Source organism: Trachypithecus francoisi, unplaced genomic scaffold (genome assembly GCF_009764315.1).
Source record: "Trachypithecus francoisi isolate TF-2019V2 unplaced genomic scaffold, Tfra_2.0 Lachesis_group12, whole genome shotgun sequence".
Classification (NCBI taxonomy): Eukaryota; Metazoa; Chordata; class Mammalia; order Primates; family Cercopithecidae; genus Trachypithecus; species Trachypithecus francoisi.
The window spans coordinates 68,021,970-68,049,333 of record NW_022681457.1 but is presented as its reverse complement, the minus strand read 5'-3'; the positions used below and the strand labels follow the sequence as shown (position 1 = coordinate 68,049,333).

Here is a 27,364-nt window from a genome sequence, read left to right as displayed (position 1 = left end):
CTACTCGTCTACACGCCTGCGCAGTGCAGAGGAGGTAACCCAAGTGCATGTATGTGACAGGTGAACAGGCATGTACACTGCGTAGTCATCCCTGTGCAGACTTGCCGCCTTCGGGTTGTGGCCAAACCTTCAAGCACCCAGTAGAGGTTTAGACACTACCTAGGAGACGGGGGCGGGGGTTCTAAGGCACCCCCCCTCCAATCCAGTTACGATTAAGATCATTTGCATCACATTTACATCCAGCCCTGGGCCTTGGAGGTTGAGGATGGTCCCTTGGGTCCCAAGACAAGCTGCCCCTCAGAGGCTCTCAGAGCCCAGGGGACGGGGGGTGGAGCCCTTTGCACAGCCGTGCAGTGCAGCTGGGGCAGGAAGCGAGAGTGGGGAGGGGGGAGGCCACAGCCCGCGGAGGCAAGGCGGGTGCAGGGCTTCTGGGGACAGAGGGAGGTGCCAGAACTTGAGCCCTGAGGCCCTGCTGGCCCCTGGGCGCAGGCCCAGCTCCGGCCCCCAGGGATGGACCTCGTGGATCCTGACATTTTCAATAGAGACCCCCGGGACCGCTACGACCTGCTGCAGCGACTGGGTGGCGGCACATATGGGGAAGTCTTTAAGGTGAGAACGCCCCTCTGTCCCCAACACCCTCGAACTAGTGGCCTTTAAGGCGAGGCCTCAGTAGGGAGGAGGCTGCAAGAGGGGGTCCCAGTCCTTGACCTTGACTCAGGGATGCTGAGGAGGGACTCTGGCAAATGGAGCCTGCCTGACTGCCGACTTCCCCTTTGCAAGGCTCGAGACAAGGCGTCAGGGGACCTGGTGGCACTGAAGATGGTGAAGATGGAGCCTGGTGAGGAGGGAACCCAGAGCTCCTTCCCCACAACCCCACCTTCGCCTCCTGGGACACTGGGATCACCTCCCTCCTAGCTCTCTCCATGCGAGCTGCCTTTTTCTCTCCCGCCCTCCTCACAGATGATGATGTCTCCACCCTTCAGAAGGAAATCCTCATATTGAAAACTTGCCGGCACGCCAACATCGTGGCCTACCATGGGAGTTATCTCTGGTGATGAACCTCAGACCCACCCTGGCACCCAGCCCAGCCCCTAACCCAGAGCCCCCATTTCTTGACGGGGGTACCCTCAGTTCTTTTTTTTCTTTTCTTTTCTTTTTTTTTTTTTTGAGATGGAGTCTTGTTCTGTTGCCAGGCTGGAGCACAGTGGCATGATCTCGGCTCACTGCAACCTCTGCCTCCCGTGTTCAAGCAATTCTCTGCCTCAGACCCCTGAGTAGCTGGAATTACAGGCGTCCACAACCCCGCCCGGCTAATTTTTATATTTTTAGTAGAGATGGGGTTTCACCATCTTGGCCAGGCTGGTCTTGAACTCCTGACCTCGTGATCCATTGGCCTCGGCCTCCCAAAGTGCTGGGATTACAGGTGTGAGCCACTGTGCCTGGCCTTGGCACCCTCAGTTCTAACCTTGAACTTCCATTTCTCACCATAACCCGACCTCCCATCCTGGACCCCCATTTTTGACTGGGCTAACCCTACCCTGATCCTCACTCCTAAGTCCCACTTTTCTGACCAGAGCAGCCTCTAATCTAATCTCCATTCCAGAATTCCCATTTCTGATCAAGAGTACCCCAAACCGATCCCTTCATAGTAACTGAATTTGAAATCAACTCCCTAGAAAGGAAGCTCTCATCATTCTGCCCTCTGGCTCCCCGAGTTCCACTCTCTGCTCCTTTAATATAAACTTCTAAATTCCCTGATCCCCAAATTAATATTCCAGATGTCCCAATAATGACCTCTGCTTCCCGGAACAGGTGCCCTGGGCCCCTCTGTCCCCTCCAAATCTCCACAACCCGTGAGATCTCTGCCCTACCTCCTAGGTTGGTGTGGGATGGCAGAGGGGTCCCGCCCAAAGGCCTAGGTTTGAGTTGACTTGCCCCGGAACTCACATTTCCTCTCTGAGCCTTAACTTCCTTGTCTGTGAAACGGGAATGAAACAGCCTCACTCTGGTAGACAAGGAGAGAGGGAGTGATGAGAGCTGTTATATTCAAGTTCTTACTAATCTAGAACAAGACAGAAGCAAACCAGGGACTTTCCTGCAAATAATAATGTATTACTGCTATTATTATTCTTACTCTTGAAACACTGCAGGTTGCAGAAACTCTGGATCTGCATGGAATTCTGTGGGGCTGGTTCTCTCCAGGACATCTACCAAGGTTAGAGAAAGCACAAGGGGACCCAGGCAACCCTCCCACCCCCACCCCCCAAACCCAACCCGAATTCACCTCTTCCGTCTCTGTGTGTGTATCTCACAGGAACTGTCTTTCTGGGCCATATTTCAAACTCCTGGGCTGAGCTGATCCTCTTGCCTTTAGCTGCTGAAGTGCTGAGATTACAGGCTTGAGCCACCGTGCCTGGCTTTTTAAAATTTAATTTAATTTTATTTTATTTTATTTTATTATTTTTAAAAATATAACCGCTGGGCCTGGTGCGGTGGCTCATGCCTGTGATCCCAGCACTTTGGGAGGCTGAGGTAGGTGGATCACCTGAGGTCAGGAGTTCAAGACCAGCTTGGCCAACATGGTGAAACCCTGCCGCTACTGAAAATACAAAAAATTAGCCGGGCATGGTGGCAGATGCCTGTAATCCCAGCTACCTGGGAGGCTGAGGCAGGAGAATCACTTGAATCTGGAAGGCGGAAAACCTCTGATTCCTTCCAACCCTAGACCTCAAATGTTAGAAAAGGAAGGACTTCATTGAGAAGTCCTCAGGGAAACTGAGGTCCACAGAAAGGAAGTGAATCCCACAGCTGCTCTGTAAGACCTAATGTCTGAAGGCCTCTCTCTGTCTCTCTGTCTTTCCGCCTGTGTATTGTTCTTCCTTCGTCATCCTCTGGGTCTCTCTCTAAATCTGTCTCCCCACATTTAGGCCTCTGACCTCTGTCTTTGTCTCTGTCTCATTGTTTTGGTTTTTTCAATCCTGTTCCTTCTGTATGTCTCTGCCCCCGTTTCTCTGTCTCTCTCTGTCTCTGTGTCTCTGTGCCTTTCCTTATTTTGCAAAGTCATATCACGCCCCTGCTCAGAGCCCTCCTACAGCTTCCATTTCTCTCAGAGGAGAAGCCCAGACTCCTCATCAGGGTCCGCCCCAGGCTGGCCGACCTCACCTCCTCCCACTTTCCTCCTCCCCCTCCACTCCACCCCACCACCTTTGCTGCTTTCCAGACCCACCAGGAACTGTCCCACCTGGGGCCCTGCACTTGCTGTGGCTGGTCTCACTCAGAGTGGGAGCCCTCATGTCTTCACCTGCTGTCACCTTCAGAGAGCAGCCCTGACTGACCACCTCTGTGAAATGTCACAGCCCCTCCTATGTACCCCTTTCTTGCTGTATGTTTCTTCCTGTTGTCTTTCAGCGTCTGAGGAACTACATCATATTCTACTTATTTATCTTGCTTACTTTCTTTATTTCTTTTTTCTTTTTCTTTTTTTTCTTTCTTTTTCTTTTTTTTTGAGACAGAGCCTCCTTCTATTGCCCAGGCTGGAGTGCAGTGGTACGATCTCGGCTCATTGCAACCTCCATCTCCTGGGTTCAAGCAATTCTCCTGCCTCAGCCTCCTGAGTACTTGGGATTACAGGCATGCACCACTATGCCTGGCTAATTTTTGTATTTTTAGTAGGGATAGGGTTTTGCCATGTTGGCCAGGCTGGTCTCGGACTTCTGACCTCAAGTGATCCACCCACCTCGGCCTCCCAAAGTGCTGGGGTTATAGACACGAGCCTCCACGCCAGCCCTACTGGCCTCTTTTATTTGCATCGCTGCCTCTTTCTGTCACTGACCACCCCACCATCTCCCCCTCCCACTGGTCCCATCCTGTTTCCCCTCTCCCTGTGGCACCCTCTTAGCTGGTGTGGGGGGGCAGGACTCCCCAGCCCAGGTTCCCTGGCTCCCATCCAATGCCTGGCCTGGCCGGGGTGACCTTTGCAGTGACAGGCTCCCTGTCAGAGCTCCAGATTAGCTATGTCTGCCGGGAAGTGCTCCAGGTAAGGAGAGGCCTGGGTATTCTGGGGAGAGGAGAGGAGGGGGGCCCCACTCCAGCCCCCAGACACTCACAGTCCCTTTGTCCACCCTTCTCTCCAGGGACTGGCCTATCTGCACTCACAGAAGAAGATACACCGAGACATCAAGGTAGTCTGGGGATACAGGGGTGCTGTTGGGGGGTGGGGCCCAGGAGATGGGAGTGGCATTTCGGGGACTCAGGAATCAGGGTAGTTTGAGCTGTGGGGTGAAGTGGGGTAGCACTCGGCTGGGGAAAGAGTCTCCGCAGCCTCCCATACCCCCTCTCATTCCCAGGGAGCTAACATCCTCGTCAATGATGCTGGGGAGGTCAGATTGGGTGAGTAAGGCTGGGAGTTGAGCAGGGGGGCTGACTGGGGGGCTGGAGGCGCAGTGGACCGCAGATCACTATGTCTCCCTCTGCTTCCAGCTGACTTTGGCATCTCTGCCCAGATCGGGGCAACGCTGGCCAGACGCCTCTCTTTCATTGGGACACCCTACTGGTGAGGGGCGCCCCGTGGGCAGCTAGGGGTGGAGTGGGGCTCAGTGGTTTTTCCCACCATGGTTCCCCTGCCTCTTCCTTTCTCCATGGAAGATTCTTTCATTCTCTCCGGGTGTCTCTTGAGTTTTCCACTTTTCTCTCTCATTTTGGGCCCTTTTCTGCCCGTTGCTCTAGGCATTTGTGTTGATTTTTATCTTGATTTCTCTGTCCCTCCATATCCATTTCTGTCTTTTTTTTTTTTTTTTTTTTTTTGAGACGGAGTCTTGCTCTGTCACCCAGGCTGGAGTGCAGTGGCCGGATCTCAGCTCACTGCAAGCTCCTCCTCCCGGGTTTATGCCATTCTCCTGCCTCAGCCTCCCAAGTTGCTGGGACTACAGGCGCCCACCACCTTGCCTGGCTAGTTTTTTGTATTTTTTTAGTAGAGACGGGGTTTCACCGCGTTAGCCAGGATGGTCTCGATCTCCTGACCTCGTGATCCGCCCGTCTCGGCCTCCCAAAGTGCTGGGATTACAGGCTTGAGCCACTGTGCCCTGCCCCATTTCTGTCTTTTTCCTCTAGCTCAATTTGTAGTGCTCTCTGTCTCTTTGTTTCTGTCTCTCACTCTCTGTCTCTGCCTCTCTGCCTTTTCATTTTGTTTTGTTCACTGTGCCTCCAGCCCCACTGTGACCCAGGCTGGATTGCAGTGGCACAATCATGGCTCACTGCAGCCTAGAACTCCTGGGCTCAGGAGATCCTCCCACCTCAGCCTCCCAAGTAGCTGGGACCACAGGTGTACACCATGACACCTGGCTAATTTTTTAAAAATTTGTATAGAGATGGTGTTTTATTTTTTTTCTTGAGATGGAGTTTTGCTCTGTTGCCCAGGCTGGAGTGCCGTGGCACAATCTCGGCTCACTGCAACCTCCACCTCCCGGGTTCAAGCAATCCTCCTGCCTCAGCCTCCAAGTAACTGGGATTACAGACGCCTGCCACCACACTCAGCTAATTTTTGTACTCTTAGTAGAGATAGGCTTTTGCCATGTTGGCCAGGCTGGTCTCGAACTCCTCACCTCAGGTGATCTGCCTGCCTTGACCTCCCAAAGTGCTGGAATTACAGGCAAGAGCCACCATGCTCAGCTGAGATGGGGTCTTGATAAGTTGCCCAGGCTGGTCTCAAACTCCTGTGCCTAAATCATCTGCCTTGCTTAGCCTCCCAAAGTGCTGGGATTACAGGTGTGAGCCATCGCACCCAGTTTGCATCTCTGTCTTCATCTGCCTGTGTCTGTCTTTACTCCTGTCCCTCTGTCTCTCCGTCTGACTCTGTGTGCTGCATCTCCCCTCAATTCCTTCTCTTTCTCTGCCCCTCCTTCCCTTCCTGTCCCCATGCCACCTTTGGCTCTCTGAGTGTGTCTGCCCCCAGGATGGCTCCAGAAGTGGCAGCCGTGGCCCTGAAGGGAGGATACAATGAGCTGTGTGACATTTGGTCCCTGGGCATCACGGCCATCGAACTGGCCGAGCTACAGCCACCGCTCTTCGATGTGCACCCTCTCAGGTAGGCAGGTGTGGGGTCCCCGGGCCGAGAGATCCTGTCCAGCCCTGGCCCAAAGCCCACCCTCAGCTTCTGCCTTCCATCCCAGGAACCTCCAATTCAGGGATCGCCACTTGAGCCTACCTTGGCACATGCTGCAGCTCTATTTTTTAAATTTAATTTAACATTTTATTTTATTTTTTATTTTTTAATACTAAGTCTTGCTCTGTTGCCCAGGCTGGAGTGCAGTGGCGCAATCTCAGCTCACTCCAACTTCCATCTCCTGGGTTCAAGCTATTTTCCTGCCTCAGGCTCCCAAGTAGCTGGGACTACAGGTGTGCACCACCACGCCTGGCTAATTTTTGTATTTTTAGTAGAGATGGGTTTTCACTATGTTGGCGAGGGTAGTCTTGAACTCCTGACCTCAGATGATCTGCCCACCTCAGCTTCCTGAGGTGCTGGGATTACAGGCATGAGCCGCTGCACCCAGCCTATCTTTTATTTTAATTTTTATATATTTATTTATTTTTGAGATGGAGTCCCACTCTTGTCACCCAGGCTGGAGTGCAGTGGCATGATCTCAGCTCATTGCAACCTCTACCTCCCAGGTTCAAGTGATTCTCCCGCCTCAACCTCCCAAGTAGCTGGGATTACAGATGCACGCCACCAAACCTGGCTAATTTTCGTATTTTTTCGTAGAGATGGGGTTTCACTATGTTGACCAGGCTGGTCTTGAACTCCTGACCTCAGGTGATCCACTTGCCTTGGCCTCCCAAAATGCTGGGATTACAGGTGTGAGCCACCACGCCCATTTTTAAAATTAATTAATTAATTATTATTATTTTTAGAGACAGGATCTTGCTCTGTCACCCAGGCTGGAGTGCAGTGGCACCATCGTAGTTCACTTCAGCCTTGAATGCCAGGGCTCAAATGATCCTCCTGCCTTAGCCTCTCACATAGCTGGTCCTACAGGCCCACATTGCCATATCCAGCTATTAAAAAAAACTTTTTTTTTTTTTTTTGTCTCACTATGTTGCCCCAGCTGGTCTCCAACTCCTGGGCTCAAGCGGTCCTCCTACCTTGGCCTCCTCAAGTGTTGGGATTACGGGCATGAGCCACTGCACCTGGCCTTGCCGTAGCTCTACCACATCATAAGTGGCTTCCCTTAGGAGAGGTATCCTGGTGCACTGTAAAACCTGAACCTCACTTCCATGCTGTTTCTTACTTTGCCCTCTGCTGACCGTAATGCTACTAGGAACCCCTCAAGCCATGAGGTCTGGTCCCCTTGAAGGTCTGAACCCCATATCCTTTCCCTACTATTCTAGAGTTCTCTTCCTCATGACCAAGAGTGGCTACCAGCCTCCCCGACTGAAGGAAAAAGGCAAATGGTACGAGAGAGTGACAGGAGGGAGGGTGAGCGAGGGCAGGGGTGGGGCTGGGTGGCCTGATGGGAGGGTCTCTGGTCCCCTCACCCAGAACCTGGCTTCTTCTTCCCAAGGTCCGCTGCCTTCCACAACTTCATCAAAGTCACCCTGACTAAGAGCCCCAAGAAACGACCCAGCGCCACCAAGATGCTCAGTGTAACCCTCCCTTCCCCAAGACCCTCAGCCCAGAATTCCCTGGGGCCTTCCACAACTCCCGAGGACACGGATAACTTCATTCCACGGAGTCCCCGTGGCCTTCCAAAGTCCCTAATGCCTCAGAATTTCCCAGGACCACCGTCCACCACTCGAGACCCTCTGGGCTATACCCCAAACCTTTCCCAAATCCCCTGAGTTGCCAGAACTCACAAATTCCCAAAGGACTCAAGACTTGTTCCTGAGTGTCCTCTTGAATCTCCAGGGAACCACAGTCTCTTCCAAGACAACTGTGGAATTCTCCCAGCCCCGCTCTGAGAAATGTAAATTCTTCTGATTCCTAAAAATTTCTTAGACTCCCCAGGCCTGCTGGGCACGGTGGCTCATGCCTGTAATCCCAGCACTTTGGGAGGCTGAGGCAGGTGGATCACTTGAAGTCAGGAGTTTGAGACCAGCCTGGCCAACATAGTGAAACCCCGTCTCTACTAAAAACACAAAAATGAGCCAAGTGTAGTGGTGTGCGCCTGTAATCGCAGCTGCTTGGGAGGCTGAGGTGGGAGAATCACTTAAACCCAGGAGGCGGAGGCTACAGTGAGCCAGGATTGCGCCACTGCACTCTAGCCTGAGTGACAGGGAGAGACCCTGTCTCAAAAAAAAAAAATTAGCCAGGCATGGTGGCACGAGCCTGTAATCACAGCCACTTGGGAGGCTGAGGCAGGAGAATCAATTAAGCCCAGGAGGTGGAGGTTGCAGCAAGCCTAGAGTGTGCCACTGCCTGGGTGACAGAGTGAGACTCTGTCTTAAAAAAAAAAAAAGAATACCCCAGGCCTCTGAGAGTTCCCTGGATTTCCTCGCCCTCTCCATCCACTGGCACCTTCTCCCCAGCTAGATTCCTTTAGTCCAGTCCCCAGGGCCCTGTACCAGCCCTCTCTGTCCATACCAGCCCTCTCTATCCACTCCAGCCCTCTCTATCCACTCCAGCCCTCTCTATCCACTCCAGCCCTCTCTGTCCACTCCAGCCCTCTCTGTCCACTCCAGCCCTCTCTGTCCACTCCAGCCCTCTCTATCCACTCCAGCCCTCTGGATACGGACACCTCTTCCCTCCCCCAGCATCAACTGGTATCCCAGCCTGGGCTGAATCGAGGCCTGATCCTAGATCTTCTTGACAAACTGAAGAATCCTGGGAAAGGACCCTCCATTGGGGACATTGAGGATGAGGAGCCCGAGGTGAGAGCCTTGGCTGACAAGAGCACTGGGGACCTCTTGGTCTTTCTCAGGCTGTGCCTGCTGCCAGCAGTGCCTTCCTGCTGCCTCTCTTAGGGGGAGAACAGGCAGGGAGGATGGGGAGCTTGGTACAAGGCTGTGTGCCCAGAGGGTTACAGGAAAGCAGATGGACCCCGGGCAGGGTAGGGGGCTGCTCGGGGGTCCTGAGCCCTGACGTGGCTGCCCCTCTGCCCAGCTACCCCCTGCTATCCCTCGGCGGATCAGATCCACCCACCGCTCCAGCTCTCTGGGGATCCCAGATGCAGACTGCTGTCGTGAGTAGAGAATCCTTATCTCTGGGGACACCTGACCCTATAATAGACCTAAGAGACCCCCTTCCCCTACCATCAGGCCACCAGAGACCCTCAGCATCATCTGATCCTATAAGAGACCCCAGACAATCTCATCAGCACCTGACCTACAAAATGACCGTAGAGTCTGGGTGCGGTCGCTCACGCCTGTAATCCCAGCATTTTGGGAGGCCAAGGTGGGGGGATCATCTGAGGTCAGGATGTTGAGACCAGCCTGGGTAACAGGGTGAAACCCCGTCTCTGCTAAAAATACAAAAATTAGCCAGGTGTGGTAGTGCGCGCCTATAGTCCCAGCTACTCAGGAGGCTGAGGCAGGAGAATTGCTTGAACCTGTGAGGTAGAGGTTGCAGTGAGCCAAGATTGTGCCACTGTATTCCAGCCTGGGTGACAAGAACGAGACCGTCTCAAAAAAAAAAAAAAAAAAGCAACATGACCATAGAGTCCCCAGGGAGACCTCAGAAATCTCATCAGAACCTGAATACCCAAACGGATCCTGAAAACCTCTGTCACTATATTGAGCCCCCAACTTCCTGATCCCAAAGCTTATTTATTTGTTTATTTTTTTGTGACAGGATCTTGCTCTGTGCCCCAGGCTGGAGTGCAGTGGCGTGATCACAGCTCTCTTCAGCCTCAAACTTCTTGGGCTCAAGGAATCCTCTCACCTCAGCCTCCTGAGTAGCTGGGACTCCAGGGTTATTCACCACATGTGGCTAACTTTTGTTGTTGTTGTTATTGTTGCCCTGGTTGTTTTTTGTTGTTGTTGTTGTTGTTGCCCTGCCACTCTGTTGCCCAGGCTGGAGTGCAATGGTGCAATCTTGGCTCACCGAAACCTCTGCCTCCTGGGTTCAAGCGATTCTCCTGCCTCAGCCTCCTGAGTAATTAGGATTATAGATGCGCACTACCATGCCTGGCTAATTTTCGTATATTTTTAAAAATTTTTTTTTAGTAGAGACGGGGCTTCACCATGTTGACCAGGCTGGTCTTGAACTCCTGACCTCAGGTGATCCGCCTGCCTCAGCCTCCCAAAGTGCTGGGATTACAGGCATGAGCCACCGTGCCCAGCCACTTGGCTAATTTTTAATCATTTTTTGTAGAGATGGGTTCTTGCCAAGTTGTCCAGGCAGGTCTCAAACTCTGGGTTCCAGCGATCTGCCCACCTCACCTTCTGAAGTACTGGGATTATAAGCATGAGCCACTGCACCCGGTCTTGATCCCAAACTTGACCCCCAAATGAGGTCCCTGTAAACCAAAACCCCTTTCCCTAAGGAACAGTTCCCTGAGATCCTTGGCAGTCCCTAAGATCCTGACTGCAACCCCTCTGCCAATTCTACTCTTTCTGTTCTTAAGCCCATCTCACTACCCCTTGCCCCCATCTCACAGTGGGTTATCTTCCCCCACACACCCTAGGGCGGCACATGGAGTTCAGGAAGCTCCGAGGAATGGAGACCAGACCCCCAGCCAACACCGTGAGATGCTGCCCCCCACTCCCCACCACACCGCCTGCTTCCCTGAGGCCACTGCTGACCCTTTTCCTACCCCACAGGCTTGCCTACAGCCCCCCCGAGACCTCAGGAGCAGCAGCCCCAGGTCAGGGACCCCAGGGAGGATGGGGAGGGGGCTGGAATGTGGGCAAGGCCCCCAAGGCTCATACCCGTCACCCTTCAGGGAGCAACAGTCAGAGTCGTCCGACGATGACTATGACGACGTGGACATGTAAGTGAGGTCCTGCCTGCAGCTCCACAGGCCCCACCTCAGCCTCCACCTTCCTACAAGCCCCTGATGTGACCTTTCCTCCACTCCTGACCCTGCTGCACCCCTGCCTTTCTTCTAGCCCCGAGCCCTGAGCCCTGACTAGACCCTAGATGCAGCCCCTCTGCCCAGCTACCTAGACCCTGTTCCCTAACCCCACCTCCCTTAACCCTTCACCTCCAACCTCTGACCCCTAACCTGATCCCAGCTCCAGCTCCAGCTCCCACTTTCCTTCCACCTTTTTTTTTTTTTTTTTTTTTTTGAGACAGTCTCACTCTGTGGCCTAGGCTGGAGTGCAGTGACGCAGTCTCAGCTCACTGCAACCTCAGCACCCCGGGTTCAAGCAATTCTCCTGCCTCAGCCTCCTGAGTAGCTGGGATTACAGGCGCCTGCCGCCATGCCCAGCTAATTTTTTGTATTTTTAGTAGAGACGGGGTTTCACCATGTTGACCAGGCTGGTTTCAAACTCCTGACTGCATGATCCACCCACCTCAGCCTCCCTAAGCGCTGGGATTATAGGCGTGAGCCACGGCGCTTGGCCTGCTTCCATCTCCTTATACAGTCTTTGACTTGACCCCCAATGTCAGCCCCCCACCTGCTCTCCACCCCAGAGCTGACCCCAGTTCCTTCTAGTATGTGCTGCTGCTCCAGTCTCTGACTTGACCCCACCTGTCCTCCACGACCTTGGACCCTCAGCCATATCCCAGTCTCAAACGCCTCCCGAATGTCACTCTCACCCCAGACCCACCCCCAGCCTTCAGCCCCAGCCCTCAGCTTTTCCTGTCTTTTTGCCTGCCCTCAGGCTGAACCTTGGCACCTGGACATTTCCCAAAGGCCAGATGCTGAGCTCTAGATCCAGACCCAACAGTCAGCCCGGGCCCCCATATTCCCCAGCCCATAGGCGGAGTCAGGCTCCAGGTGCGCGCACTCGCTCCTCCCATCATGTGCGGCAGCATGTGTGCCGCCACAGCCTGTGTGCAGCACCAGCACGTGTGCGGCGCCAGCACAGGGAGAGCGGGGCCCCTGCGCTGATGTTGCCTGTGTGACTAGGTGGTGCACAGGTGCAAAGCCGTGGCGCACTGTCAGCACACCACCTCCAAGAGTTGCTGTTACTGTTATTAGTCTTTTCTTTGGAAACAGGCTAATCATTTTTTGTAGAGGTGGGGTCTTGCCATGTTGTCCCGGCTGGTCTCAAACTCATGATTTGTTTTGGCACCCAGGCTAAGTGCAGATGTGTGATGAGGGCTTACTGCAGCCTCAACCCAGGCTCAAGCAATCCTCCCACCTCAGCCTCCTGAGTAGCTGGGTTCACAGGTGTACCTACCAGGCCTGGCTAAGTTTTTTTTGTAGAGACAAGGTCTTGCTATACTGCCCAGGCTGGTCTCGAGCTCCTGGGCTCAAGCCATCCTCCTGCCCTGGCCTCCCAAAGCACTGCGATTACAGTCATGAGCTACCATGTCCAGCCTGGTTATTAATCCTTTAATCCTCAGCTCCAGCCAGAACCAGTCATCCCTTAATCCTCCTGACCTCAGACCCCAGTCCCAGGCCTCCAGCTCAGAACCACACCATCTTCCCCCGGTCCTTGTTCCCCAGGCCCCCAACTATTTAGCCCATCTTTGTGTTTCAGCCCCACCCCTGCAGAGGACACACCTCCTCCACTTCCCCCCAAGGTAAGGCCCTGGGCCAGAGCTGGGAGGATGGGGCCCAGGGCCACTGGGTGCCAGGAGGCCAGGTCCTTAGATGCTGGGATACTGGGATCTCCAGGGCAGGGAATTGGGGAGACCAGGATGATGGCTACATTGGGATCTGGAAGTGGCATCCTTCAACCTCAGGGTGGGATTCAAAATATTTAGCCTCTTGGACACTGGTCAGTAGCTGCTCCTAGGAAGCCCCTGCTGTATCCAACATTAACCCATCAGTTTCTGAAGTGTGTTGATGTCCGGGCTGGGGGTGTCAGGGGAAGGCTGGAGGGGGCGCAAGATGTTGTGGGGGAGGGTCAGAGCCATGGTTGTTAGTTCTGGTGGAGGCAGGGACTGGAGTTTGCAAAAGGGTGCCCTCTCTGAGATCATCTGATGTATTTCCCCACGCTCTGTTCCTGTCTCCAAAGCCCAAGTTCCGTTCTCCATCAGACGAGGGTCCTGGGGGTATGGGGGATGATGGGCAGCTGAGCCCGGGGGTGCTGGTCCGGTGTGCCAGTGGGCCCCCACCACACAGCCCCCGTCCTGGGCCTCCCCCATCCACCAGCAGCCCACATCTCACCGCCCATTCAGGTAATGGGACAGGCTAGGGTGGAGGGTGGGAGGAGTGGGGGGTCTTGGGGACTGATTTTCCCCTAACCCCTCTCAGAACCCTCACTCTGGAACCCACCCTCCCGGGAGCTCGACAAGCCCCCACTCCTGCCCCCCAAGAAGGAAAAGATGAAGAAAAAGGTGAGGTTCAGCTCTGCTGAGGACTTGCACCTCTGGACCGGGCTGGGGATGCCTGGTGGGGTGGGGAGGGGGTGGCAGGACTGACAGTAACAACAGGTGACATCTGTTGAGCACTTCTCTGTGCCCTACATGGATCTCCTGTCATTACATGGCATAAAGCTTCACAGAGTGAAGAAGATACCACAGAGACATTATCCCCCATCTCACAGATGGGGAAATTGAGGCACAGAGAGGGTAAGTGGCTTACCCAAGGTCATATAAATACCTTTGAGGAGGCTGAGGCAGGATTGTTGTTTCTGCTTTTTTTTTTTTTTACGACAGAGTTTCACTTGTTGCCCAGGCTAGAGTGCAGTGGCAGGATCTCAGCTCACTACAACCTCTGCCACCCTGGTTCAAGTGATTCTCCTGCCTCAGCCTCCGGATTAGTTAAGATTACAGGCATGCGCCACCATGCCCGGCTAATTTTGTATTTTTAGTAGAGGCGGGGTTTCACCATGTTGGTCAGGCTGGTCTTGAACTCCTGACCTCAGGTGATCCACCTGCCTTGGCCTCCCAAAGTGCTGGGATTACAGGCATGAGCCACCGTGCCCAGCCAGCTTTTTTTTTTTTTTTTTTTTTGAGACGGAGTCTTGCTCAGTCACCCAGGCTGGAGTGCGGTGGTGCGATCTCAGTTCACTGCAAGCTCCGCCTCCTGGGTTCACGCCATTCTCCTGCCTCAGCCTCCCCAGTAGCTGGGACTACAGGCGCCCGCCACCACGCCTGGCTAATTTTTTTGTATTTTTAGTAGAGACGGGGTTTCACCATGTTAGCCAGGATGTTCTCGATCTCCTGACCTTGCGATCCACTGGCCTTGGCCTCCCAAAGTGCTGGGATTATGGGCGTGAGTCACTGTGCCCGGCTTAATTTTTTTTTTAACGGAGTCTCCCATTGTCACCTGGGCTGGAGTGCAATGGCATGATCTCAGCTCACTGCAACCTCCGCTTCCCGGATTCACGCGATTCTCCTGCCTCAGCCTCCGGAGTAGCTGGGATTACAGGTGCATACCACCTGAGGTAATTTTTTTTTTTTTTTTTTTTGAGATAGAGTCTCGCTTTGTCGCCCAGGCTGGAGTGCAGTGCGTGATCTCACATCACTGCAACCCCCACTTCCTGGGTTCAAGCGATTCTCCTGCCTCAGCCTTCTGAGTAGTTGGGATTACAGGTGTGTGCCACTATGCCTGGCTAATTTTTGTATTTTTAGTAGAGACGGGGTTTCTCCATGTTGGTCAGGCTCCCAACCTCAGGTGATCCACTTGCCTCAGCTGGGATTACAGGCATGAGCCACTGCACCCGGCTACTAAAAATTTAAAAAATTAGCTGAGCATGGTGGCACACACCTATGGTCCCAGCTACTTGGGAGGCTGAGGTGGGAGAATGGCTTGAGCCCAGAAGTTAAAGTCTTTTGACGAGATCCATCAAAACCTCCACGAGTCACCACCACATATGCAGTTGTCCGAAGAGCCAAGATCTCAAGAAATTTTACCTTTTATAAAAAGAGATGTACAAAAAGAACATCTCTTTATTCAGGAAGTTTCAGTGTTTTTACGTACACGCATAATGCCTACACACATAGTCAGTGTTGTGATAATGTACCTTTGTGGGATCAAATTGCCAAAAAAATGCATAAAATGAAATAGAACTATCTAGTCTTTTTTTTTTTTTTTTTTTTTTTTGAGATAGGATCTCGCTCTGTCGCCCAGGCTGCTGGAGTGTAGTGGTGCGATCATGGCTCACTGCAGCCTTGACCTCGGAGACTCAAGCAATCCTCACACCTCAGCCTCCCTAGTAGCTGGAACTATGCACTTGGCTAATTTTTTTTTTTTTTTTTTTCTGAGATGGAGTCTTGCTCTGTTGCCCAGGCTGAAGTGCAGTGGTGCTATCTTGGCTCACTGCAACCTCTGCCTCCCCAGTCTAAGCGATTCTCCTGCCTCAGCCTCCCAAGTAGCTGGGACTACAGGTGCCCACCACTACGCCCAGCTAATTTTTGTATCTTTTGTAGAGATGGAGTTTTGCCATGTTGGCCAGGCTGGTCTCAAACTCCTAACCTCAAGTTATCTGCCAGCCTTGGCCTCCCAAAGTGCTGGCATTACGGGCATGAGCCACCACGCCTGGCCCAGCTTGGCTAATTTTTTAAAAAATGTTTTATAGAGGCAGGGTCTCACTATGTTGCCTAGGCTGGTCCTGAACTCCTAGACTTAAGTGATCCTCCCCCTCGGCCTCCCAAACTGATGGGATTACAGGCATAAGCCACCGTCCCTGGTCAGTTACCGGCTAAAAGTATGTATAATTTATCTTCCAGTACTGGAAATGATTAAAAGATGAAATACATAGCATAGTGAATTATATATATATATATATATATATACTGGCCAGGCAGTGGCTCATGCCTGTAATCCCAGCATTTTGGGAGATCGAGGCAGGTGGATCACCTGAGGTCAGGAGTTCAAGACCAGCCTGGCTAACATGGAGAAACCCTGTCTCTGCTAAAATACAAAAATTAGCCAGGCATGGTGTTGTGCACCAGTAATCGCAGCTACTCAGGAAGCTGAGGCAGAAGAATTGCTTGAGCCCAGGAGGTGGAGGTTGCAGTGAGCTAAGATTGCACCACTGCACTTCAACCTGGGCAACAGAGTGAGACTCCATCTCCAAAAACAAAACTGATAGCTGGGAGTGGTGGCTCACGCCTGTAATCCCAGCACTTTGGGAGGCTGAGGCAGGTGAATCACATGAGGCCAGGAGTTCAAGACCAGCCTGGGCAACATGGCGAAACCCCATCTCTACTAAAAATACAAAAATTAGCTGGGTGTGGTGGCATACACCTGTGGCCCAGCTACTCAGAAGGCTTAGGCATGAGAACTTGGGAAGCAGAGATTGTAGTGAGCTGAGATCATGTCATTGCATTGCAGTCTGGGCAACAGAGCGAGAATCCATCTTAAAAAAAAAAAAAATTCCTGATGATTTAGGATAGTGGAGGAAAAACTAAAAAAAGAAATATATAACAACAACAACAACAAAAAATAACAAACTGAAAAGAAAACTCAATATATGAAGAAGTATATTACAGGGGCAGATTATGGGAAATTGCACCAAGGTAAGAGGCAGGATTTGAACCTTGGCACCCTTGCTCCAGAGTCTTAACCACTGCCCCTTCCTGTTCCCTGCTTTCTTTGCCGGATCTGCTGCTTGGCCCCGCGGCCACCTGCCCAGGGATGCGCCCTTCTGGTAAAGTTGTTCAATGGCTGCCCCCTCCGGATCCACAGCACAGCCGCCTGGACACATCCCTCCACCAAGGGTGGGCATTCTGGAGGGTCAAGGAGATCCTGCAGGGAATGGGGGAGCAAAAGTAGGGATGGGGAGGAGCCTAAGGAAGGCACAAAGGCAGGGACAGGGAGGAACTTAATGGGGTTGGGGCGTGGCCAGGCTGAAACAGGGGAGGAGCTTGTCCTTTCACTCAGGATTTGGTGATCAAAGATGCATGGAGGGCAGCCAGGTGTGGTGGCTCACGCCCGTAGTCCCAGCACTTTGGGAGGCTGAGGCGGGTAAATCACTTGAGGTCAGGAGTTCAAGACCAGCCTGGCCAACATGGTGAAACTCGTCTCTACTAAAAATACAAAAATTAGCCAGGCGTAGTGGCACGTGCCTGTAATTCCAGTTACGAGGCTGAGGCAGGAGAATTGCTTGAATCCAGGGAGTGGAGGCTGCAGTGAGCTGAGATCATGCCACTGCACTCCAGCCTGGGCAACAGTCTCAAAAAAAAGGGTAGAGGGATGAGTTGGAGAGTGAAACTAGGAATACTGGAATTCAGAGGCCAGGAGTGTCAGAATATCACAAAAAGGTTAGAGTTTGGGGTGCAGGAGAGATGGACAGTTGGAGGTTAATGATAGGGAGACTGGGAGCAGCATTTTGGGGTGAGGAATTTTAGAGATTAGGATGCAGCCAGAAAGGGACAGAATCTAGAGATCAAAGAGATGAAGACAAGGTCAGTGTTAAAGGAACAGCTCACACTAGACAGAAAAAGTCCTATTTGGGGGTGTCTGAGTTTGAAGGTCAATGTTAAGATAGGATTGGTATTAGGGTATCAGAACTGGGGAGAAAGAGGGGAGGCAATCAGAGGACTATTTTGGGGGGCAGGTCTAAGGCTGGGGTCAGTTGGGTTCAGAAGACAGTGGGGCAGAGATGAAAAAACCACCAGAATATGGGTTGTCAGAAGGAGGGAGAATGAGACTGGCTTGAGGGACCGTCTGCTCTGGGTTTGTCTGGAGAAACAGAGGCTGGGAGTATTGGTTTGGAGAAAGAATAGAGGGTCAGAGCTGGAGCCACAGTATCAGTGTTTGAGGTCAGGTGGGGATCTGGGAGGTCCCTGAGGATGAAGTTGGTCCCAGCATCCTTGTCTGTGCCTCCAGACCAGCACCTGCTCCTGGGGGCAGAGGAAGGCATCTTCATCCTGAACCGGAATGACCAGGAGGCCACCCTGGAGATGGTGAGGAACCATACCGGGCAAGGGCAAGGGCTGGAGTTGGGGGTTGCTGGGGTGTCACCAGAGCCATCTCTCCCGTTCCCTGCAGCTCTTTCCTAGCCGGACTACGTGGGTGTACTCCATCAACAACGTTCTCATGTCTCTCTCAGGTCTGGCTGTGGGTAGCAGGTGGGATGTGGTCGGAGGTTAAGGGGTCAAGGGTTGGGGGACTGGGAAGTAGATGGGCACAGCTGAAAAAAAACTTCGACTCCTTGGTCACAAAGTCCTAGGTTCAAATCCCAGCCACTTTTTCACTGTTCTCCCCAAGCCTCAGTTTCTCCATTTGTAAAATGGGGTTCACAATAGTCCTCACCTCTCAAGTCAACTTTGAGGTAGTTTCTACAATAAATTAGCCTTTTTTTTTTTTTTGAGACAGAGCCTCGCTCTGTTGCTCAGGCTGGAGTGCAGTGGCTTACTGCAACTTCTGCCTCCCGAGTTCAAGTGGTTCTCCTGCCTCAGCCTCCTGAGTAGCTGGCATTACAGGTGTGCGCCACACCACACCTGGCTAATTTTTGTATTTTTAGTAGAGACAGGGTTTTACCCTGTTGGCCAGGCTGGTCTCAAACTCCTGACCTCAGGTGATCCGCCTGCTTCGGCCTCCCAAAGTGCTGGGATTATAGGCGTGAGCCATTGCACCTGGCCTAAATTAGTCCTTTTTTTTTTTTTTTTGAGATAGACTCTCACTCTGTTGCCCAGACTGGAGTGCAGTGGCACAGTCTCGGCTCACTGCAACTTCTGTTTCCCATGTTCAAACGATTCTCCTGTCTCAGCCTCCCGAGTAGCTGGGATTGCAGGCACCTGCCACCATGCCCGGCTAATTTTTTGTATTTTTAGTAGAGACGGGGTTTCACCATGTTGGCCAGGCTGGTCTCGAGCTCCTGATCTGGTGATCCACTCACCTCAGCCCCCCAGAGTACTGGGATTACAGGTGTAAGCCACCGTGCCCGGCCCTAAGTTAGTCTTTAAATAGCTTTCACATTCAGATGACAATCAGCACTTATTCCATACTTTACTAAGATAGAGTGAGCAAGTTATAGAGTTAAAGATCTGGACCAGGTGCAGTGGCTTATGCCTGTGATCCCAGCACTTTGAGAGGCCAAGGCAGTAGTATTGCTTGAGCCCAGGAGTTCTAGATCAGCTTGGGCAACAAAGTGAGACCTCATCGCTACTAAAAATTAAAAATATTAGCTGGGTGTAGTGGCACACACCTATGGTTCCAGCTACTCGGGAGGCTGAGGTGGGAGGAGTACTTGAGCCCAGAAGTTAGAGGCTGCAGTGAGTCATGATCATGCCACTGCACTCCAGCCTGGCAGACAGAATGAGCCCCTGTGTCTCAAACATAACAATAAATAGGCCAGGTGCGGTGGTTCACACCTTTAATCCCAACACTTTGGGAGGCCGAGGCGTGTGGATCGCCTGAGGTCAGTAGTTGGAGACCAGACTGGCCAACATGGTGAAACCCCGTCTCTACTAAAAATATATAAATTATCCGGGCTTGGTGGCACACACTTCTACTCCCAGCTACTTGGGAGGCTGAGGAACGAGAATTGCTTGAACCTGGGAGGCAGAGGTTGCAGTGATCCAAGATTGTACCACGGCACTCCAGCTTGGGTGACAGAGCAAGACTGTCTAAAATAATAATAATAAAAATAAATGAAATAATTTCTAGTTTTAGGGGAAACACCAAGCCAAATAGGATTCATGAGTTAGTGAAAGGCACATCTGTAATGACAAACTAGAAGATTTTCTAGATGTGTTTCTTCTAAAACTTTGTAATATGTGTAACTTCATCTGGCTGGTTATGTGTCCAGAGTTTCTGATGTGGCTGCAAATACCATGAGGGTAGGGAACATATTTATTATGCTCATCACTGTTCGCCAGAGCCAAGCACAGCAGGCCTGGCCTACAATGGGCCTTTAATCTATGTGGAGTGAGAAATGAATAAATGAATGAAAAGGACTTGAGACTTGCAGGCTTGGGAGTCTCAGACAAAGGGATGGGGCTGAGGGAAGGGATGGAGGAAAGGAAGTGGTATATGGGATCCTATAACTGCCTGCTTCCCCCCACATACACACACCCTGCAGGAAAGACCCCCCACCTGTATTCTCATAGCATCCTGGGCCTGCTGGAACGGAAAGAGACCAGAGCAGGAAACCCCATCGCTCACATTAGCCCCCACCGCCTACTGGCAAGGTACCAGCTCCCAATGAATGGCACCACAGAGCCTTATAATTCCCACCATGTCCCCCTGCCTCCTGCTGTCCTACCCCTCTTCACGCCTACCTATTCTCCAGGAAGAACATGGTTTCCACCAAGATCCAGGACACCAAAGGCTGCCGGGCGTGCTGTGTGGGTGAGAGAGAGCTTCACGGGTGTGCAGAGAGGGGGGGGGGCCGGGCCAGAGGAGGGGCTTGAGCTGCATCCACCTGAGGTTACAGAGTTAAGGCAATGTGTCCAGAACCCAGAAGATGGGTGGTAGTGTGGGCCTTGTGGGAGGGTGGCGAGGAGGGTAGAGGGCATTGATTTTGACTCATCCTTGCCCACGCCACAGCGGAGGGTGCAAGCTCTGGGGGCCCGTTCCTGTGCGGGGCATTGGAGACGTCCGTTGTCCTGCTTCAGTGGTACCAGCCCATGAACAAATTCCTGCTCGTCCGGGTAAGGGGCTTGGGAGAGTGCTGGGAACTCTGAGGCGTGGGTGGCTAAGGCCTTGCACCCTTTGCGCTTCTATCAAGAGCTCCGTGAAGCCCCACCTCCGTCAAGGCCCTGCCCACCTGCGGTCTGCGCTGGAGCCTCGCCCTTCTGAGGCCATCCTGATCCTTAAGCGCCGCCCCTCACACCTGGGCCTAATTATTCCTCAGGCTCAGTGCTGCCACTCCCTGGGTCTCCTAGTACTGCCCATTTAGAGCCTGTCCCTTTGAGTCTCTAAGCAGGTTTTGCTATCTTTGGGGCCCTGCCCCTCTGCCGCCAAGGTGGCATGCCCCCACGTGGAAGCCACACCCACTCGGAGGCCACTCCCCCCGTTTTCACGGAGGCACCAGGCCTTACCTCCTGACATTTCTAGTCGGCATCTCCCAAGACTTGGGGCCCCGGTTCGTAAGTCCCAGGCCGGCTCCAAGCCACGCCCCCTGAGGCCCCCCTGGACCACCCCCTAGCCCGCCCCTCCCTGTGCCGCCCACAGCAGGTGCTGTTCCCACTGCCGACGCCTCTGTCCGTGTTCGCGCTGCTGACCGGGCCAGGCTCTGAGCTGCCCGCTGTGTGCATCGGCGTGAGCCCCGGGCGGCCGGGGAAGTCGGTGCTTTTCCACACGGTGCGCTTTGGCGCGCTCTCCTGCTGGCTGGGCGAGATGAGCACCGGTGAGTGGGGCGGAGTCTTGCTGAGGGCGAGGCTGCTGGGGGCGGGGCTTATCAGGTGCGGAAGGGCGGGGCTGGAGGCGGGGCTTCGCTTAGCCTGACGCACTACCAGACTGAGAAAGGGCTGGAAGGGCGGGAAAGGGAGAATGGCAGGTTTTAGTTAACTGGAGAGACTGATGATGGGGTGGGGCCGGGATGGTGGTCGAGGTTTAGTCTACTTGCTTGGGAACTGAGGCAGTGGCTAAAGCAGAGGTACTGGCCTTCTGAGGGTGGTGTGGGGAAAGGGGAATGGGGTGGGGTCAATCCTTAACCCATCCCCCCCAAACAGAGCATAAGGGACCAGTGCAGGTGACCCAGGTAGAGGAGGATATGGTGATGGTGTTGATGGACGGTAAGAACCCTCCTCCCTCCCCTTCCTCCCCATCCCTCCAGCTGCGGTCCCTAGATCTCTGCCTCCGAACTTGTGCTTCTCAGAATCCCCTGAGCCCCTATCGGCCTTGCCCCTGTCCTACATAGCTTTCACACTGAATTTATGGATTGGTCCCTTAGTAACCCTCTGAGCCTTGCTCACAGTTCTTAAAACTGTCTATCTCCTTCCAGGCTCTTTGAAGCTGGTGACCCCGGAGGGGTCCCCAGTTCGGGGACTTCGCACACCTGAGATCCCCATGACCGAAGCGGTGGAGGCCGTGGGTCTGTGCAGGGACGGGAGAGCCCAAGATCAGGGGTGGAGACTCAGGTGATCCCCAAGGGTAACGGGCATTGCTTTCTCCCCAGCTATGGTTGGAGGTCAGCTTCAGGCCTTCTGGAAGCATGGAGTGCAGGTGTGGGCTCTAGGCTCGGATCAGGTAAGCCCTCCATCCAAACTCCACATCGCTGTCCCCCGCCTCCACCATCACATCATCACGTTCATCAGGTGGGCTCCGAAAACTCCTGAGTCAGAGTGTGAAGTCCTGGAGGGGAAGCATCTTCCAATTTCAGTTCAGACAGATCCCCTTCTTTGCCCGAGGATTTATTTTTTATTTTATTTCTATTTTTATTTATTTTTTAAAGACAGAGTTTCGCTCTTGTTGCCCAGGCTGGAGTGCAATAGCGCGATCCCGGCTCACTGCAACCTCCTCCTCCCGGGTTCAAGCAGTTCTCCTGCCTCAGCCTCCCAAGTAGCTGGGATTACAGGCATGCGCCACCACAGCTGGCTAATTTTTGTATTTTCGTAGAGATGGGGTTTCACCACATTCATCAGGCTGGATGGTCTTGAACTCTTGACCTGGGGTGATTCACCCACCTTGGCCTCCCAAAGTGCTGGGATTACAGCCGTGAGCCACCACACCAGGTCATATATATATATATATATATATATATATATAATTTATTTATTTTTGGAGATGGATTCTTGCTCTGTCACCCAGGCTAGAATGTAGTGGTGCAATCTCAGCTCACTGCAGCCTCTGCCTCCTAGGTTCAAGGAATTCTCCTGCCTCAGCCTTCCAAGTAGCTGGGACTATAGGTGCATGCCGCCATGCCAGGCTAATTTTTTGTATTTTTAGTAGAAACAGGGTTTCACCGTGTTGCCCAGGCTAGTCTTCAACTCCTGAGCTCAGCCAATTTGCCCGCCTCGGCCTTGCAAAGTGCTAGGATTAGAGGCATGAGCCACTACTCCTAGCCATTTTTATATACTTTTTGAGACAGAGTCTCGCTCTGTCACCCAGGGAGGAGTGCAGTGACACGATCCGAGCTCACTGCAGCCTCTGCCTCCTGGGTCCAAGTGATTCTCCTGCCTCAGCCTCCTGAGTAGCTGGGATTACAGGTACACCCCATCATGCCCGGGTAATTTTTGTATTTTTAGTAGAGAAGGGGTTTTGTCATGTCGGCCAGACTGGTCTCGAACTCCTGACCTCAAGTAATCTGCCCGCCTCAGCCTCCAAAAGTGTTGGGAGTACAGCATGAGCTACTTCACCTGGCCTGTCTGTCTTGGAGATAGGGTCTCTCTCTGTTGTCCAGGCTGAAGTGCAGTGGTGCAACCATAGCTAGCTGTAGCCTTGACTTTCTGGGCTCAAGCAATCCTCCCTCCCAGCCTCTCAAGTGGCTGGGATTACAGGTGTGAGCCACTGCACCTGGCTGCTCTTGGATTTCTTGAGTCCCAATCTCATCCTGGGCCACTACTGTGACCTTGGACTGGCAACTTTGCTTCTCTTTAAGCTTCTGTTCCCCAACTGTAAAATGGGGACCGCTATAGAGATATATGGATAGTTAAGACCAGACTGTCTGGGTTGGAATTCAGCTGAGTGACCTTAGGCAAATGACTTAACCTTCCTGTGCCTCACTGTCCTCATTTGGAAAATGGTGTTTATCTCACAGAATGCTGTGTCAGACTTTGCCCTTACACTTCAGTATTTTTGTTTATTTATTTATTTATTTTTGCTCACTCAGTTCCCTCCCTCTTTTTGAGACGGGGTCTTGCTCTGTTCCCCAGACTGGAGTGTAGTGGCACGATCTTGGCTCATTGCAATCTCTGCCTCCTGGATTCAAGCGATTCTCCTGCCTCAGCCTCACAAGTAGCTGGGGTTACAGGCCACCACAGCTGGCTAATTTTTGTATTTTCAGTAGAAATACAAAAATTATCTCAGCTGGAGATCTCGGCTCCAGTGGCACGCCCGGTGGCACAATCTCGGCTCAATGCAATTTCTGCTTCCCAGGTTCAAGTGATTCTTCTGCCTCAGACTCCCGAGTAGCTGAGACTATAGGCATGCACCACTATGCCTAGCTAATTTTTGTATTTTTAGTAGAGACGAGGTTTTGCCATGTTGGCCAGGCTGGTCTTGACCTCCTGACCTCAGGTGATCCACCCACTTCGGCCTCCCAAATTGCTGGGATTACAGGTGTGAGCCACCACACCCAGCTCCTTGCTTTCTTTAAGGGAGCCATGTTTGTAGTGACAGTGGAAATATCTTCCGGGCACTGAGACACACGCTTTTTTTCCCTAGCTGCTACAGGAGCTGAGAGACCCTACCCTCACTTTCCGTCTGCTTGGCTCCCCCAGGTATGTTGTGGGGTGGGGTGCAGAAGGACCTGGGAGGGGGTTTCTGATGTGAACAGAGCATTCTGAGGTGTCCCCACAAGGTATCTCTAGCCTGGACAGTGTCTCACCTGGTCACCCTGCTTCCATCCCTGCCCCCTAGAGTCTATTCCCTGCACTGCAGCCAAGGGGGCATTTTCTTTCTTTTTGTTTTGTTTCTCACTGTACTCAAAGGCTGGAGTGCAGTGGCATGACCACGGCTCACTACAGCCTTGACCTCCCAGGCTCAAATGATCCCCCACCTCAGCTTCCGGAGTATCTGGAACTACAGGCATGTGCCACCATGCCCAGCAATTCTTTTATTTATTTATTTATTTTTTATTGAGATGGAGTTTTGCTTTTGTTGCCCAGGCTGGAGAGTAATGGCACAATCTCGGTTCACCACAACCTCCGCCTCCCAGGTTCAAGCGATTCTCCTGCCTCAGCCTCCCAAGTAGCTGGGATTACAGGCATGTGCCACCACACCCAGCTAATATTGTGTTTTTTAGTAGAGGTGGCGTTTCACCATGTTGACCAGGCTGGTCTTGAACTCCTGACCTCAGGTGATCCACCTGCCTCGGCCTCCCAAAGTGCTGGGATTATAGGCATGAACCACTGCACCCGGACAATTTTTTTATTTTTAAATTTTAATTTAATTCTTTTCTTTATAAAACATTTTATTTATTTATTTTTAACACAGAGTCTTGCTCTGTTGCCTAGGCTGGAGTGCAGTGACACAATCTCAGCTCACTGCAACCTCTGCCTCCCAGGTTCAAATGATTCTCATGCTTCAGCCTCCCAAGTAGCTGGGTTTACAGGTGTGCACTAGCACGTTTGGCTATTTTTTGTATTTTTAGTAGAGACGGAGTTTCACCTTGTGAGCCAGGCTGGTCTCAAACTACTGACCTTAGGTGATCCAGCTGCCTTGGCCTCCCAAAGTGCTGGGATTACAGGTGTGAGCCACCACACCTGGCCTGAGCTTGAGCTTTTTCAAGAGTAAAGGAAAGTTGTTTTCTAGAATGTTCCTTGACTGTGTTTGAGGTTTCCAGGTTCTGCATTTTGGCCAGGAATACTGCAGAAAAACGTCTTTCTCAGGGCATCATTTCAGGAAGTACATGATGCTGGTTTGTCCTGTTACTGGTGATATTAATTTTGATCATTTGGTGAAGCCAGTTCTCTCCAGTGTGAAGTTGCTTTTTTTTCCCTTTTTCTTTCTTTCTTTTTTTTAAAAGATAGGGTCTCTCTCTGTCACTCCGGCTGGAGTGCAGTGACGCGATCATGGCTCACTGCAGCCTCGACCTCCTGGGCTCGATCAATCCTCTCACCTCAACCTCCCGGGTAGCTAGGACGACAGGCGCGTACTACACTACACCTGGCTTATTTTTGTATTTTTTTGTAGAGACAGAGTTTCACCATGTTACTCAGCCTGGTCTGGAACTCCTGGACTCAAGCGATTCACCTGCGTAGGCTTCCCAAAGGGCTGGGCTTATAGGCATGGGCCACCACACCCAGCCTCTGTTTTTCTTTGTAATAAGAAGTATCTTTTGGGGGAGATTCATTGAGACTATGTAAATAGTCTGTAAATATGTTGTTTCTCATCAGATTTTCACCCACTAGCTTTATTGCTTTTTGTTTGTGTTTGTTTGTTTTTTGTTGTTGTTTTGAGACAGAGTCTCACTCTGTCCCCCAGGCTGGAGTGCAGTGGCACGATCTCAGCTCACTGCAACCTCCTCCTCCCAGGTTCAAGCAATTCTCCTGTCTCAGCCTCCTGAGTAGCTGGGATTACAGGCGTGCATCATCACGCCCGGCTAATTTTTGTATTTTCAGTAGAGGCGGGGTTTCGCCATGTTGGCCAGGCTAGTCTTGAACTGCTGGCCTCATGTGATCGTCACGCTCGGCCTCCCAAAGTGCTGGGATTACAGGTGTGAGCCAACATGCCTGGCCTGCCCACCAGTTTTAGAATCAATTGATTTCATCCCTGAATCTATTATTGTTAGGTGGTTACTAACAATAAATGGTGATTTTCTGATTCTATGTTTCCTTCTGCGTGTGTTAGTTGGCATTCTGCTCTAAAGAAGAGCTGTGTCTTCTCTATCCATTCTTTCTTTATACCAGCATGGTCTCATGGATTTTTATTCTGTGGGTTATAGTCTATCACTATCAAGCATGAGCCACCGTGCCCGGCCTTGTCATTATTTATTTTGAGGCACAAAGGGTCTCAAATTTAGCCAGTGGGAACCACTTTAAGGAGCCCCTGTGTCCTTTTGACGTGCCAGAAGGGTCATTTTAAAATCCAGATCTGATCATGTCACTCTCTCCCTGGTTAAAATCCTCTCATGGCCTCAAGATAAAGACTCAATCCTGGCCACAGCCCACAAGGCCATGACATCTCCAGCCAAGTCCCAGCCTTTCTCCCACCTCAAATCCTTTGCACAGGCTGTTCTTCCCGGCCAGAACACTCTTCCTTGCCCCTTCACCAAGTTCCCTCCTAACCCTCCTTCAGGCTGCGCCATCCATTCTCTGGGGAGCCTGGGCTGACCTCTTGGGTTAGGTCTCCCTGCCAGGCATGCCATGCTTTTTTCACGTAATTCACTGATTCATGTTGATCTCCTTCTCCAGAGCTTTCCAAGGGCAGGGACCATGTCTGCCCGTTCACTGCTATAGTTCAGCATGGGGCTGGCACAGTCTCTATTAACTACTTTGTGAATGAGTGAATCAATGAACGTATGAATGATTAAATGAACTGACTTCTCTCTTCCTTCCACAGGCCTGTAGTGGTGGAGACACGCCCAGCAGATGATCCTACTGCTCCCAGCAACCTCTACATCCAGGAATGAGTCCCTAGGGGGGTGTTAGGAACTAGTCCTTGCACCCCCCTCCCCCATAGACACACTAGTGGTCATGGCATGTCCTCATCTCCCAATAAACGTGACTTCTGCCTCTGCTGTCATCTTGTTTTTCTTGGGGGAAACCATTTCTGGATGCCCACTCCTCCAAAATTTCAACAGCCCAACACAGTGA

The 27,364-nt window shown here is 52.2% G+C and overlaps 1 protein-coding gene across 4 annotated transcripts; it reads left to right on the top strand.

Moving 5' to 3' along the window:
• The first annotated feature begins 221 nt into the window (after nt 1–221).
• Nucleotides 222–27,288, top strand: MAP4K1 (mitogen-activated protein kinase kinase kinase kinase 1). Of its 4 annotated transcripts, none has more exons than XM_033226092.1 (31): nt 222–609; nt 781–838; nt 961–1,051; nt 2,151–2,215; nt 3,981–4,036; nt 4,134–4,181; nt 4,347–4,389; nt 4,480–4,552; nt 5,951–6,082; nt 7,384–7,446; nt 7,557–7,638; nt 8,746–8,862; nt 9,095–9,173; nt 10,617–10,675; nt 10,753–10,796; nt 10,875–10,922; nt 12,586–12,628; nt 13,066–13,102; nt 13,305–13,387; nt 16,633–16,717; nt 17,829–17,905; nt 17,991–18,051; nt 20,026–20,134; nt 20,236–20,294; nt 20,493–20,596; nt 21,120–21,294; nt 21,620–21,682; nt 21,892–21,981; nt 22,066–22,136; nt 24,273–24,328; nt 27,111–27,288. In XM_033226092.1, exons 1-31 carry the CDS (start codon nt 511–513, stop codon nt 27,178–27,180), a joined length of 2,340 nt encoding a protein of 779 aa, XP_033081983.1. In that variant the 5' UTR covers nt 222–510; the 3' UTR covers nt 27,181–27,288. The 4 variants fall into 4 exon arrangements, with proteins under 4 accessions (XP_033081983.1, XP_033081981.1, XP_033081980.1 ...); XM_033226090.1 differs by having other exon boundaries at nt 13,066–13,228; nt 20,496–20,596; XM_033226089.1 differs by having other exon boundaries at nt 13,066–13,228.
• The last annotated feature ends 76 nt before the right edge of the window (nt 27,289–27,364 follow it).

What these genes read in the sequence shown, in the direction of transcription:
- MAP4K1 (XM_033226089.1), top strand. Translation starts at nt 511, where the DNA reads ATGGACCTCGTGGATCCTGACATTTTCAATAGAGACCCCCGGGACCGC. An exon ending in GATGGTGAAGATGGAGCCTG is followed by an intron (nt 839 to 960) that starts GTGAGGAGGGAA and finishes CCCTCCTCACAG; the next exon opens with ATGATGATGTCTCCACCCTT. An exon ending in CTCCTCCACTTCCCCCCAAG is followed by an intron (nt 12,629 to 13,065) that starts GTAAGGCCCTGG and finishes CTGTCTCCAAAG; the next exon opens with CCCAAGTTCCGTTCTCCATC.